Source organism: Bufo gargarizans, chromosome 4 (assembly GCF_014858855.1).
Source record: "Bufo gargarizans isolate SCDJY-AF-19 chromosome 4, ASM1485885v1, whole genome shotgun sequence".
NCBI lineage: Eukaryota > Metazoa > Chordata > Amphibia > Anura > Bufonidae > Bufo > Bufo gargarizans.
In genome coordinates, this window is record NC_058083.1 from 225,388,433 (window position 1) to 225,403,850 (window position 15,418).

The 15,418-nt window shown below is 40.0% G+C and overlaps 1 protein-coding gene across 1 annotated transcript in view; it reads left to right on the forward strand.

The window, feature by feature from the left end:
* The window catches only part of MCPH1 (microcephalin 1), a 248,096-nt gene extending 233,005 nt beyond the window's left edge, over positions 1 to 15,091 (forward strand). Inside the window, exons 13-14 of the mRNA XM_044290211.1 lie at positions 9,931 to 10,168; positions 14,857 to 15,091. Of these exons, the coding sequence (XP_044146146.1) occupies positions 9,931 to 10,168; positions 14,857 to 14,909 (291 nt within the window). The 3' untranslated portion in view covers positions 14,910 to 15,091. The remainder of the gene's footprint in view (positions 1 to 9,930; positions 10,169 to 14,856) is intronic.
* Positions 15,092 to 15,418: the final 327 nt, after the last annotated feature.

Consider the following 15,418-nt stretch of genomic DNA (forward strand, 5'->3'; position numbering starts at 1 on the left):
ATGTTGGTTCAAAGCCTAATTTTTTACGATCACAAAATAACCAGCATGGCTCGCAATAAGCAATGTTTAGCTTTGGAGAATGACATGACTGGAATATTATGACCTGCTTAAGTCTGTCATAGTACTTTTCAAAGAAACACCTGTTATTGTTATCTCTGGGAAATGGCCCTTTAGGTCTGCAGGGGCCATTTTTTTATGTTGGGGTCTGTTATTGTAATGAGAAAATGTCCCCTATCTGTAACATACATTTCTCCAAGTAAAGTACTGTATGTTCTATACAGACAGTGCCAGTGTCTTCTCTTTCTACAGTTTCTTGTACTTCAGATATGCTGGCACTTGTATGTGGCTCCACTTCTTCAATGCTAGGGCTGAAGCTACATGTTTCACTGTGGGTACTAACCACCTCCATCAACGACTGAGAGCTTTCAGTCACTGTAGCAGTCGAAGGTCTCTCGCTTATTTCCTCACACTGACCAGTTATGGTCTCAGTACCGTAGTTGCAGAACCAACAGCAGCCTGTGAAAAATAGCTGCTTATTTTTGGTAGTTTCAGAATTTTTTGTTCATCTTCCCTTTTTTTGGGGCGCTTTTGTGAGTCACTTATATGATGGTAAAATGACATTATGGTGGATTATGTTAGTTGCTGCTACACACGTTTATATAATCTGCAAATTAAATATGAAAAAAAGCCTGAGTTTTAAAGCCATCAGTATAAAGACTTTGAGATTGCAAAAACAGCAACAGCATAAAACAGTTCTTCTCAAACTGAGAGACAGACCTCACTGGTGGGCCACACCCCAGTTGTTGGGGAGGCACTACTCCATTATAGGAACAGAAAAATGGAAAGGACAGATTCGTTATAAAACTGAGCCGAACCGAGCCTACGGACCCCATAAACTATAATGCAGTCCGTTAGGTTTCCTACACACAGGACTTTTGTCTCAGCTTCAAAAATCTTAGAGGAAAGCTAATAGATCCCATTATAGTCTATGGGGTCCGTAGGCTCCTTTCGGCTCAGTTATGTGACAAATCCGTCCTTTACATCCTTTTGTTCCTACAATGGAGAAGGAGAACGGAAAGGTTAATGCTGATATGAACCCAGTCTTACAGATAACTATATGAAAGCAGATCCTTGTTAAAGAGGACCCTTCACAGTATGTTTTTGTGTACCTTTACATGCGGAGTACCCTCCACTGATGCTGCCAGATTTTTTCTTTTAAAGACCCTTTGCCTGTCCTGCTGTGATCCTCTAAAGTTTTGGTGCCCATTATGTTACTACTGAGCGGTCCAATGGCAGTGGACTGCATCATAGCTGGGGAGAAGGAGACACCTACTGAGAAACGCTGGCATCTCTTCCTCCCTGTTCTGATGCTTCGTATTAACATATTGTGCGCAAAAACTTTGGGGGATTATAGCAGGGCAGACTAGGGATCTTTCAAGAAAAGTAAAAAATTCTGGCAGCATTAGCGTAAGGTGTGTGTGTGTATATATATATATATATATATATATATATATAGTACAGATCAAAAGTTTGGACACACCTTCTCATTCAAAGAGTTTTCTTTATTTTCATGACTATGAAAATTGTAGCTTCACACTGAAGGCATCAAAACTATGAATTAACACATGTGGAATTATATACATAACAAAAACGTGTGAAACAACTGAAAATATGTCATATTCTAGGTTCTTCAACGTAGCCACCTTTTGCTTTCATTACTGCTTTGCACACTCTTGGCATTCTCTTGATGAGCTTCAAGAGGCAGTCACCTGAAATGGTCTTCCAACAGTCTTGAAGGAGTTCCCAGAGATGCTTAGCACTTGTTGGCCCTTTTGCCTTCACTCTGCGGTCCAGCTCACCCCAAAGCATCTCGATTGGGTTCAGGTCCGGTGACTGTGGAGGCCAGGTCATCTGGCGCAGCACCCCATCACTCTCCTTCATGGTCAAATAGCCCTAACACAGCCTGGAGGTGTGTTTGGGGTCATTGTCCTGGTGAAAAATTAAATGATGGTCCAACTAAACGCAAACCGGATGGATTAGCATTCCACTGCAAGATGCTTTGGTAGCCATGCTGGTTCAGTATGCCTTCAATTTTGAATAAATCCCTAACAGTGTCACCAGCAAAGCACCCCCACACCATCACACCTCCTCCTCCATGCTTCACGGTGGGAACCAGGCATGTAGAGTCCATCCGTTCACCTTTTCTGCGTCGTACAAAGACACGGTGGTTGGAACCAAAGATCTCAAATTTGGACTCATCAGACCAAAGCACAGATTTCCACTGGTCTAATGTCCATTCCTTGTGTTCATATAGCCTTAGTTGTATTAATTTATTTTAAATTCTTGCTCATTCTGGGCTTTGACGTTAAGGAGGCGGTCCTATCACTGATTGACAGCCTTTCCTCTATGACTGTGTACACAGAGATATTTGTCAATCACTGATAGGACTGCCTCCTTGACTTCAAAGCCCAGAATGAGCACAGATATAAATGTATAAATTACAAGTTATACTGAATATTTTCCCACAAAATGATATATCAGTCTGCTCACCTCCCGCTCAGTCTGCCTGCAGAATGTTGTTTACATTTATATATAAACTTCAGATTTACACATTTTTCGTATACTCTGCAATTTTACGTTTCATTGCATTTCTAAACTGAGTTTATTTTTCTTTAATAAATTGTTGGAATACCCCAAAAAGGTCAAAATAACATTATTAATTTAGTATATCCATTGCAAAATAGCCTCACTGCCTAAAGAAACAGCAGTTTTGCTTCAAGAAGTCAGTCTTGTGCGCACAGACCGTATCAGTGAAAATCATATCCAAATTGTTTCAAGTAAAAAATATTATCTCAAGTATTAACTATTGTAACGAGCAGTGGTGTGGACCCACTGTGCCAACTAACTGGTTTGACTTTGGGATAAACCCAAGGCCTTGTCCTGTTGGTCCTCTGGTAGTCACCCTTTAACCCATATACAGAGACCCAGACTTTACTGCAGGGAACCAACCAGGTCACTACCTCCTGGAATAGTCCAGGTGTAGTTGGCAGCTGACTCTCAGGGGTTAGAGACACCGATGCAAAGCACCAAAAGAGCGGACAATACTCTAAGTCAGGTCAAAATCAGAGCAGGTAGAGTTCATGTGTATCCGTAAAACAAATCCATGGTCAGGGCATGCAGCAGAGTATCAGCGTCGATAAACAGGCAGAGTTCATGCATGGGCAGACAGAATAAGCACATCTTCACTAGAACTAGCAAACACAAGAATACCTAAAGCTGAGGCAAAGCGGTGAAACCAACAGCCCAGTATAAATAGGAGACCTGATCAGCAGCTGGACAGAGGGAAAGATTAACTCTAGAAATACCACAGAGAAGTTCACTATAAGCACTAGCCCCAATTTTTTATGGTTGAGTGGGATAGTGGAGTGGGATAGTGGAGTGGGGGGAGGGGGGGGCACGGGCCACCAGCATAACAGCTATACTACAATAAACACAGGCTAATTTGATCAGAATTTATTTTCAACAGACTTGGTAAATCAAATAACTTAAAAGTAGTTGTGGAGCAATAGGTCTATTTGAAGATTCACTCATGATGACTTTCTGATGCTAAGGTTCTCAATTATTTTCTTTCATCTCTAGTTTTGAAATCCAGAAAAAAAATCATTTATTAAATCCCATCCTTTAAATAGTTTTTTGTAAATGCAGTTGTATAGTATTTGCCTAACACCATATTTCTTTTGATCACGAAAAGATACAGAACACACATTCAGAATGCAGAAGAAATTTCTTGTTGACTAGTAGCACCTACAGAGTAATTTCTTCAGATATGGCACATTCAGCTGTACCCTGCCATTTCACTTGCTCATTTGTTTTAGTGAATAGGCAGTATACTATCAGAAATGGGTGTATGTGTTTTTTTTCTCAAATGAACTAAAAATAAAACTGTCGGTCATACATAAGACATAGTAGCTAAAGCTTACAAGTTATACTTCTTTTATCTTACTTGACTAAATCCATTTATAAAATGAGAAGAAAAAATAAAACCATGGACAAGAATGGTGCTGTCCTGGGGTAAAAAGTGCAGACCATCGTTTCCAAGCCATTTAACCCCTTTCTACTATATTTTTATGGCATCAACCACAACATGGGTAGCAGAGTCCTGCAGAACATTCAATTGCAAGAAATTGCTATACAGTATATTCTATAGCTCAGCCCTCCAGCTGTTGTGTAAACTACAACTCCCAGTATGCAAACTTGCTCAGTTGTTCTTAGAAATCCCATAAAAGAGAATGGAACATTCCATATTGGTACCTTGGTGGGGCGCTGATTCGCAGTAATGCCACTTTACTGCTGCTATTCATATATATTTATCTATGTCTAAGGTTTTGTCTTTTTATGTGATGAACTAATAAAATATTTTGTGATGTACGTATATGTGTGTTGTTGTTTATCGGATTTATTGAGTTGGCGCTCACACATGATTCTCTCATTGGTTTTGAGAAGTATATCGGTTATAATCAGACAATGGAGGCATATCCTAGCGATATGCCCCAATTGTCTAAGATGGGATAACCCCTTTAAGTCATCATATTAGGCTGTATGGATAAGGAGTTTGCGGAGGAGCTGACTATTCTTGGTTGAGATGTCCAAGTTGTGTGTGAATGCACCATCTGCTGGCCGGAGTCATTATTCATTTTAACATGATCAAAAATGCAAAAAATAAAATAAAAAAAATGCAAATAACTTTTCCAGTATGCCATGTAATCGATGTCAAACCTCTAACATAATTTATTTGCACCTCACCTAATATGAATGTCTTCTGCGTTCCATATTCCTAATACTGTTATAACCGCACAACCCTCCCTCATTCCTCATGTCAGGTCAGGTCACAGCAGTCACGAGGAGCAAAATAGGACATTAGTTCTTTGCTCGGGCAGTCCACAACCTATCCCACCAGCATGTCCGCATGATTGGTCATGTCTTTTCTTTGGTCACTCTGCTCCACTAGGGTTGAAACTGATGGGATTAGATTCTCTAGTGTAGGTTATGCTGGAAATATAATAGTCGACTCCGCGCACGTTCTTCTGGTGGTCGTTTAGAGGCTTTGTCGTATTCTATAGTATATCAGAATGAACATTGGGCCATGGCTGACAAAAACAGAAGTAGAATTTGATTGATTTGAAAATGTATTTAAAATTAATTTAATTTAATTAATTAAGTTTTGTATTTCAAATGTATTTCCACTGCACTGGCTTTTCCTTGCAAGCATTGGGGGAGATTGGTATGTAAGATATGCCTTTTAGCCATACATTTTCTGTCTGCTGATCCGTTCTATTGGTCCATATTATGACATGAGACGGGAAGATGAAGTAGTTGTTTATTTTGCTTAATAAAGAGACATGTCATTGTGGACTCCGCTGAGCACAGACATGAGAGGTGTAGCACATCTTCTAGATGTGATAAATTACCCTATTAGTACAGTTCACTAACTTGGCACACAGAGGAAGTCTTATGTGTCCAATCCAAACATTATTCATGTTAACCTCACCACACATTCTTAATACTGAAAAATGCTCTTCATCTGGGGTCGGTCATGTTTTCTGAAATAGCTAACAAATGGCTTTCTTCTCTTTTTCCTACCGGTCGGTGATTTATCAGTATCTTGTCTCGGCTGACTGGAAGGATTTATTTTTAACTACTCAGAATTGTCTCTTACTTTACACGTTTCAGTTCCAATATACAGGGCTTCTTGTGATTAAAATAAATATACCAAGACAATAATACAAAAAAAGCCAAAAACTGAAAAGAAAAAATTGACACGTGGGCAGTATAGTGTCTTATTGTTTAGCGCTGTGCCTTTCAGAACTGGTGGCCTGGGTTCTAATCCAGTTATGGATAACCTATAACATCTACATGGAGATTGTGGGGGAATATTCAAAGTCAGTTTTCCTCGAGTCTGTGTTGGTGTACCTTATGTCAGATTTATCAAATGTCGTATGCTGTTTGATAAATTTGTCTAAGGGCTGATGCACACCACGACCATATGTATTTTGCGGTCCGGCAAAACATGGATCCGCAAAAAATACGGATGACGTCCGTGAGACATTCGTATTGCATCCTTTTTTTTTGTGGATCCATTGTAACAATGCCTATCCTTGTCCGCAAAACGGACAAGAATAGGACATGTTCTATCTTTTTAGCGGGGCTATGGAACGGACATACGGATGCAAACAGCATACGATGTGCTATCTGCATTTTTTGCGGACCCATTGAAATGAATGGGTCCACATCCTATCTGCAAAGAAAAAAACAAATTAACGGACACGGATACAAAATACGGTCGTGTGCATGAGCCCTTATCCTAAGGGCTTAAAAAAATACGGATGATGTCAGTTTGCATTCTGTATTTTTTGGGAACGGAACAACTGGCCCCTAATAGAACAGTCACATGTTCTATTTTTTTTTGTGGAACGGACATGGAATGCACACAGCTTAACTTCAGGGTTTTTTTTTGCGGACCCATTGAAATGAATGGAACCTCAAAAAAAAAAAAAAAAAAGGAACAGACACGGAAATAAAATATGTTAAACCTAACATTTTTGTCTAGAAAAGCCACTCTAGTTTTCCTACTCCACCCTTCTACTGGAGTGTGATTGAAACGTTAAAAAAAATAATAAAATAACACCCATTTCTCCACCCATATTTCAAAACTGGAGTGACTGGTGTAAAATTGCAAAAAGTCGCAAAATTCTTGCACAAATGAGCCCGCAAAAGACTTTTGAATCCAGAGTTCTTCATATCTCTTAATCAGTTTCTTCCAGGTATTTTAGTTTTTTCCCACCCTCTAAAAACATTCTGGTAACTTAGCCAGCTTCCATAACATTGATGCTAGTGTGTGCCTGTCTGGGATAAGGACATTGGATTGTGAGACTGGGACTGCCATATGAAATACGTTGGTGCTATATTTGCAGCATGAAATAAATAAAAGTACAGGCTAGGGCTGGGCAATTTTGCTTAAAGGGGTTGTTCAAAAATGAGGGGGGTGTTTGAAAACCCAACACACACACACTTGGCTGGACCTGTGAAGGAAAGATTACTTACCTGCTTTCTGGTCCCGGCTTCTCGCTGTTTCTCCTCCTGGTCTGTGATGCTTGCTGGGCTCTTTTGATGTCAACATCCGGTTTGACATTGCCGCAGCCAATTACTTGCTGCAGCGGAGACCGGATCTCCTTGCATCATGTGACAATTTGTCATGACTTAAGGAGAGCCAGTCGCAGCCTGTGATTGACTTCATGCGACGTCAAACTGGATGTTAACATTGAGGGATCCCAATGGAGCATCACACGCATGAAGGAGAGGAGAGCCTGCACTAGGGAGCAGGTATGTAATCTTTCCTTCCAGGTCCGGCCAAGTGGGGGGAGACACAACCCCCATTCTTTTACAACTCCTTTAAAAAATAATCTCAATTTATTTCCATAACTTTTTATTTTTTCTGTCAGTGTAGCTGTATGAGTTTTTTTTTTTTTTTTGCAGGGTGGATTGCATTTTAGAGACACCATTTTAGGGTCCATAAAACTTATTCATAAATATCTTATTAACATTTTTGGGATGGTAATAGTTTTTTCAATTCTGCATTGTTTTTTGCACTTTAAACTTAGAACGTTCTCTGTGAAATTACTGGCATGTTACTTTTATTCTGTGGGCCAGTACAATCATGTTGATATCTAATATGTATAGATTTGTTTTCTACTACTTTTTCACAATATTCGCTTGTCTCACTGATACACTGCTCTAGACTGAAATTTTGATTTAGCTGTTTAAAAAAAAAAAATTCAATTGTCATAAAAATTTGCATGGCATTGATTAGTGTAATATGTGATGATATAATTGAACCACTACAAGGGGGCTGTCTCCATTTGCCGTCATGGTCTGACGGAGTTAGGTTAGGCTGTTTGGCATGCTAAAAGTCCAAAGGAAGTAGAATTCATGGAGTGACTTCAGTAGACTACAGTATATCCTGAAAATCATCCACCTATTTTCTATTTAGAATATTGCAGACTGTACACATACAGGTTGTTAATGTGTGCTTACAAAAATTAATGGAAGTGTCCCTTTTCCCTTTGTTAATTGGATGATGCTTGGTCCGTTGGATACAGAGACCATTGTAGTGGAGAAAAGTTCAGCATGTTCAGCAACCATTTTTACTTGTGTTATATCATTAAAATGTATGCGAGACTATGCAGTAAATATTGCTGAATAAACCTCACTGCGTCCACCTGCATAAATCCACCTGCACAATAGAGTTACAAGCGTTCCTTTGCTTGCTGTTGCTCCCTTTTCAATTCTCGTCTTGTCAACAGAATGCAACACTATATACTGAACATTAAAACCACTGGGAGGTGAAGTGAACGTCCGTTATCGTCTTACAATAGCACATATCAAGAGGTCGGATATATAAGGCAGCAGGTGAACAGTCAGTTCTTGAAATGGAGGTGTTGGTAGCAGGAAAAATGAGTGGATTTAAGGATCTGAGTGACTTTGACAAGGTCCCAGTATGCAGTGACCTACCAAAAGTTGTCCAGGGAGGTATACCTGGTGAACCAGCTTGCAGGTGTATGGCTACTTAATGCTCAGTGATGTTTGTTGGGAGAGAAGGTTAGCCTGTCTGGTCTGATACCATCTACTGTAGTACAAATTGCTGAAAATGTTAATGCTGCCCATGATAGGTTTCAGTATACACAATGCTTGCTGAGGATGGGGATGCCAAGCCACAGAATTGTCAGCACACTAATGTTGTTCCTTCTCTACTGCAAGAAGTGCCTATTATAAGCATGTGAGCATCAGAACTGGACCATAGCAGAATGGAAAAAAGTGGTCTTCTCTAATGAATTATGTCTTTTTATACATCTTGTGGACAGCCAGGTCTGTATGTGTCACGCACTTTATGATGGCACCACAATGCTCTGCAGGAAGAAGGCAAGCCGAGGCAGTGTGATGCACTTGGCAATGTTCTGAACATTCTTGCAGACCAAGTATATGGCTAGAGTGACTGTGTTCCTAATGGCAGTGGACTCTTTCAGCAGGATAGTGCACCTGTCCACATTGGAAAAATTGTTCAGGATGGTTTGAGGAACATGTCAAAGACTTCAAGGTGTTCGGGCCCATGTGTTTATGGGTCCAAACTGTTTTGGCAGCTCATGGGGGACCTACACAATTTTAGACAGTTTGTGCTAAGTGTTATGAGCAATCTGTGCATGCTGGAGTCCTGTCTACAGACGCGCACAGTTATTTTAGACAGAAGCAGAAGGTCCTGTTTCATTTTTGACCGGGCATGTTTGCAACGTGACTTCGAGGATATGGACCATTTTTAGGCTAAAGAACTCTTCTTTACCAAGAAACCATTAACAAGGGTTTGTTTAGTCTCACCCTGTAGTCATACTCCCATCCATCGGTCCCAGCAGATGAGCAAGTAGTCGGCGGCAGATAGAAGGGAGTATGACTGCAAGATGAGACTACACAGAGTTTGTTTGTAACCTGTAATACTGAAGACACAAGTCTGCAGAGGAGATTTTTGATCAAGACTTTCTGAAGTTTATATTTTAGATTCATTGGTGTGATAAAATTGGTTACAAATGTGTGCATAGCTTATTAAATACTATCTTTTAGACAGATGTTCCTATATTTTAATTTTGTTTTGTTATTTGTGGGGACTTTAGGTACGGAGAAAACCTGTGTGCTCAGGAAACATTTGGTTCATAGGTGGCTAGAGAAACAATTTCCTTTTTCCTACTAGAGGTGATAGGAAGAGGAAGAAATGTAAAATTGAAATCCAACAATGTGAAAAACAGCAAATAAAAAAAAAATTATCAGTAACACTAAAAGAGAAATGGTGTTCTTTGTAAATTCCTCCAATTTGTTTTCCTCGAACAGATTTGTAGACTGCAGCATCATCTATCCGCAGGAGAGTACCATCAAGATTTGTTCTCCAATGTGCCGGCCATCTTCATATCTCCAAACAGCCAGCCTCCTTGTGAAAAGCTCTCTGATGTGGTGCAGTTATGCGGTGGTAAGGTGTGCAAGACGCTACGCCCAGCCAAGGTATGCATCGGAATGTTTCCTGGGAAGAAACCGCCAGACCTGGAGTGTGTCTCGGAGAAATGGCTGCTAGGTAAGCGGTAAACGCTAATTAGTACCTATGTGCTGTAATGCTAAGCGGCAGGATGACTGTGATATACTGTAATACTTACTACAGACCTCTTTAAATCAACAAACTTATAGGTTCAATATAAATCCAAACACTGAACCTTTATAAAGCTGTTTTTAAAGGTGAAAGGTTATGTACACTGTGGCGAGGGTTACATTTAAATCTGGGTGTTTCCCAACCCCACCCCACCCCATAGTAACTCACTAAAGCATAAGTATATTGGGCCCAGCCTTTCCGTGGCAGAGAAGGGTTGCAGAGAATTTGCACTGACAGGACATAAGGTGATTTGAGTTGTGAAGCTCCTCAGCAGAGACCTTTCTAGCAAAGTTGGCAATAAACAGATTGGGAGTTTCCACCCTGCTGTTGAGTGCTAGGTTTATAATATAATCAGCCAGTGGTAAAAGTTACTTTTTTAGTAGTGGTCTAAAGCATTGCGATTGACAGGTAACTTTAAATCCACTTAATGGTGTAGTATGCTGTATGGCCAAGAACCTCACATGGCAGTGTATGGTTTTGCAATGAGGGTTTCGGGAGCCCAGCTTGTTCAGGTGAAGGACTCAGTTTTAATATGTCATTATGCATGGGTCATCTAACAGGCAAGCTGGTCACATTTTGTATTTACACCTGTAACTTCTCCTATGACCACGTTCACTCTGTTTACACTGCAGTGGCCTTTGGTGGCATTCGGTCTGATAAAATAGCATGCAGGAGCACATTATGTATTTATATATTGGTGTCCGAAGGCTACTTACTTAATAAACACGTTCTAAAACTCTAAGTGAAGACTATTTCTTATTAAGTGGTTTCTATGGGCATGGTTCATTAATCTAATAGTGTTTGGCTGTAAAGAAAACTATATAGGAGAGGTTCATGCTTCTAAATGTGAAAGACATAGAAGTCATGTAAGGTAACTGAGAATGCCTTCCATTTCTCAAAGTTCCTTAAGAAAAATGTTTGGGAATTGAGCTGTAATGAGAATCTGGCACACACAGATATTGATAGATATGAGCCATTACAGTATCCCAACTAAAAGCGGAGTGGTGATTTTAAGGAATGAAAAGCATCTGAAGGTCTTCTACAACATGAAATCCAGCAGTGAGGCTTACAGAGGTCATTGACCAGCAGCATTCTGACCAGAGCAGGGACAGCCCAACCTGCTGCCCTCCAGCTGTTGCAAAACTACAACTCCCAGCATGCCTGGACAGCTATCAGGGCATGTTGAGAGTTATAGTTTTGCAATAGCTGGAGGGCTGCAGGTTGTGTATCCCTAGACTAGAGGGTAACATGTCCTAAACCTGCAACTCAGTAGCAATTGTGGGTTATATGCATTTAGAAGTTATGCAAACTAGAGAACATTTATGTATAGAGGCCACTGGTTGCTAATCTAAGATAATCAATTATTGGAATTTCATGCAACTGACTTCCATTGTTCTGCAACAACAAGGCACACATGCAGCTTTAGTAAAGCGTAACTTCACAAATGGACATTTTACATTCACATACTGTAGAACATACATTAAAAAGTCAAGTCACTACTGAGATATATTTCTTTGCTCCCCATGCAGTCCAGAGCAGCATTCGGATTTCTGCTGCTGGTGATGGTTTAGCTTGTGTGATACAATGCACTGCATTCTGCACCCGATAGTTTTTTTTCTGCATCATTATACAGCGCTTGTTGTAGAGGTCATGGCACAGAATGCAAATAATTATAGTAATAGGGAAATAATCAGAAATAGAAACTTGGAACCAAGTGAATTGTGAATGCCCCTGTAGATGAGAATGGACTATGCATTTATCAGGACTCGTGACAGCTAAATAGTGTTCAAAAGTATATCTGTATACATTCAATCAATCAACACTCCGTGCAATGTTGCCATCGATAAAACCAGCAAACACAGATTTTTCGGGTGTTCACATCTTTTATGTTGCATTACAAAATCTCCTTTTATCGGCGGCTCATATCCCTGTGTAAACTGGGGGGTGCTTCGGACAATCATGGAACTGTTTGTGCCCGAATGCTAGCATTATCGATTGTTCAGGCACATAGTGCCAATGATTGCTCTATGTATATAGAGGTACAGATCGACTTGCTATATTGATTGGCACTCGTTTTAGACAAAAAAAAGTGTGCTTTTATAAAAGGTCCATAAAACCAGTAATTAGGGCCAAATTTCCTAACATGCACAGTAGACTTAGGTGGCTCTGGTGAAAGGATTCCCAAGGAAGGACATAGGGAAGGCGACAGGGGGCGCTAGATGTTGTCAAAACTTCCCTGCTACGGTATGTTCTGCTTTATTATGTATGAGCAGACAAACATTTTAAGGCCATATGGGCCAGAGAAGCTCCTAAAGAGGTATTTCGGTTGTATTGTCATTCCCCTGTCCGTTGGGTATAGCAGAACTCCAATAGAACTGAATAGAGCTCCTGAGGGCATGCCCGACTGGCCTCAGTTAATTTCAGTTGCCTCCACTTCCGTTCTTGTGATCGTGGGGGTCCCAGTGGTAGGACCTCTACCGATCTAATAGTTACCCCCTATCCTGTGTACAGGGGATAACGTAATATAACTGGAATACCCCTTTAAATGTTAATCCATTGCTACATTCTGTGCCTTTTGTATTGTATTTTTATCACGTTGGTAAACCGATCAGTCTGAAAACCACTGTTGCAGATTAGTACATGATCAACAGAACTGAGTCCGAAACCATGCCTATCCTTACTGAAGAGAAGACTTATCAAAATTGGTGCAAAGGAATAATGGAGTTGCTCATTTCAAGCAATCAGATTGCTTTTTTTCATTTTCAATATAAAAAATGAGATGTGAAATCTAATTGGTTGCAATCAGCAACCGTCACTCTTTTCCTTTGTTTGGGTTTTGATCAAATCTCCCCCAATGTTTTCTGCTTATGACACAAAAACTCCTGCTAAAGTCATGTCTTGGGTAGATGGGGAGATTTAAGAATGATGAATTCACCAAAATATGCAGTTTTCATGTATATCATAATCATATACCTAGTCTAGTTACTTTTTTCATATCAGTCTTACCACCTTTGTATTTACCTTCCTTTAAAGTGGTTATCCAATCTGGGCATGACATATCGCTATAATATGCTGCAAATGTCCACCTATGGGACCTGCTCCTATCTTCAGAATGAGACCCTCAAAGTGAAATGATAAGCATGTATGTACATCCACCCTCCATTCACTTCTATGGGAGTTCCGATAATAGTCGACACAAACTCAGCTATTTCCAGCAATCCCATAGTGGTGAATGAAGAGGTGAGGTGACCATGCTTGCCCTGCCTCATCTTCTCCATTGCTTTGGGACTTCTGAAAATAGCCGGGCGAGTGTGCTCGGCTTTTTCTAGACTCCCATAGAAGTGAACGGAGAGGCTGCCGCACACACGTAATGTGCTCCTTTGCTTCAGGGGCCTCGTTTTGGAGATAAGAGATGTTCCCCGAGATGGAACCCGCACCTGTCTGACATTTGTGGCATATCCTAGCAATATACCAGAAATGCTGAGATGGTACAATCCCTTTCAAGAAAATGCATCCTATAGAACTCAATAAACAATCAGCCTTATGACATGTACATACATGCAAAAGATGAATCAGAACATGAACCTACACATTAAAGTAACCAATGTAAAGATGACAGAGGTAGATATAAAGGAAAGCGGCAATGTCACATTCTTTTGTCTTTAAAGAGCCGTTCATATCCCAGGATAGCGTTATTTATAGAGATAATAAAGCTAATGAGAAGCAGCAAGCTCCAGGAAATATCTGTATATTTATCATTTATGACATATCATATGGGATGCATTTTCCTACAGTTTGTTGATTTATGATCGTTATTTCTTTGGCTTCCTAGTCAACCCGTGTCCTTTAATGTTGCCCAATCCCCAAGTAGACAATTTGCTAACATAGTGTCCTGCAGCTCTACAACTTAGTCATGAGTAGAAAAAAACAATTTATGGAAAATATAGCGTCAATTTATACTGAAACCATGATTTAAAGGGGTTTTCTGGGAGTTTTATAATGAAGACCTATCCTCAGGATAGGTCATCAGTATCTGATCATTGGGGGTCCAACACCTAGGGCCACTGACCATCAGTTTGAGAAAGCACCGGAGATCCTGTGAGTGCAGCGGCCTTCTCACAGGCCTTTCCATGTTCATCATGGCTTAGGAGCAGCTCAGCCCCATAGAATTGAATGGGGCTGAGGGCGATAACAAGTACTATAAAATGTACGGTGCTGCGTTTGGTGAGCTAAGAGAAGGCTGTGATGCTACTGTGACCACTGGTACCTTCTCAAACAGTCCCAGGTGGTGGACCCAACCCCATCAGATACTGCTGACCCGTTCAGAGGCTAGGTCATCAGTATTAAAATGTTGAAAAACCCTTTTAAGTTTTTTTTTTTATTTTTATAGATAGGAATGTTTCTTTCCATACTGTACCTACCGTTGGTAATTGGGGATACTGTAGGAGAGAATGGTTCATGCAGCGTAATGGCTATTATAGATGTGTGGAAAAGATTTTATAGGTATATGGAACGACCTAGGAATATGCTTATTTTTGGATGTTTGCAGATTCGTAGACAATATGTGGATGTACAGTATATATTTCAATTAATACATTTTTAATGTTTTTTTCTAGATTCCATAACCCAATATAAACTACTCCCTCTTCAGAACTACCTCCTGGAGTAATGATAATGCACAATGTCTGAGGCCCCTCTGGGGCTGAAGAACAGAGCACAACTGTGAATACGTGAAATTGCTGCTCACATAATTGCTGGACGTTCTATGAAATGTTTTTATGGTCTTTTATTGTCTAACATGTTGCAGATTTGAAACTTCTCAACTGGATGTGAATTGTTTGAATATTTTCTGCTAATAAAATACATACACAGGGGAGAAAGTTCCCATATTCTGTATGATAAATAGTTGTCCTGTTAATCTACCCATTGGGAATGAAGCTATTTATCTAATACTTGTGTACAGTCACTGATTTCAAGAACAGATCCGAGCACTGACTTTTCAAGTCTGTAGAAATTAATTGTAGACATTACATAATATTGAGACATAAAAAGATTAACATATGAAGGGATATGAACTCTTTTACCAGAGAATAATAAAAAAAAAAGCACATAACACCTAGATATTAATGAAGTGCCAGTATAAACAAAGGAAATCTCCTCTGTAAGAACTTGTGTCTG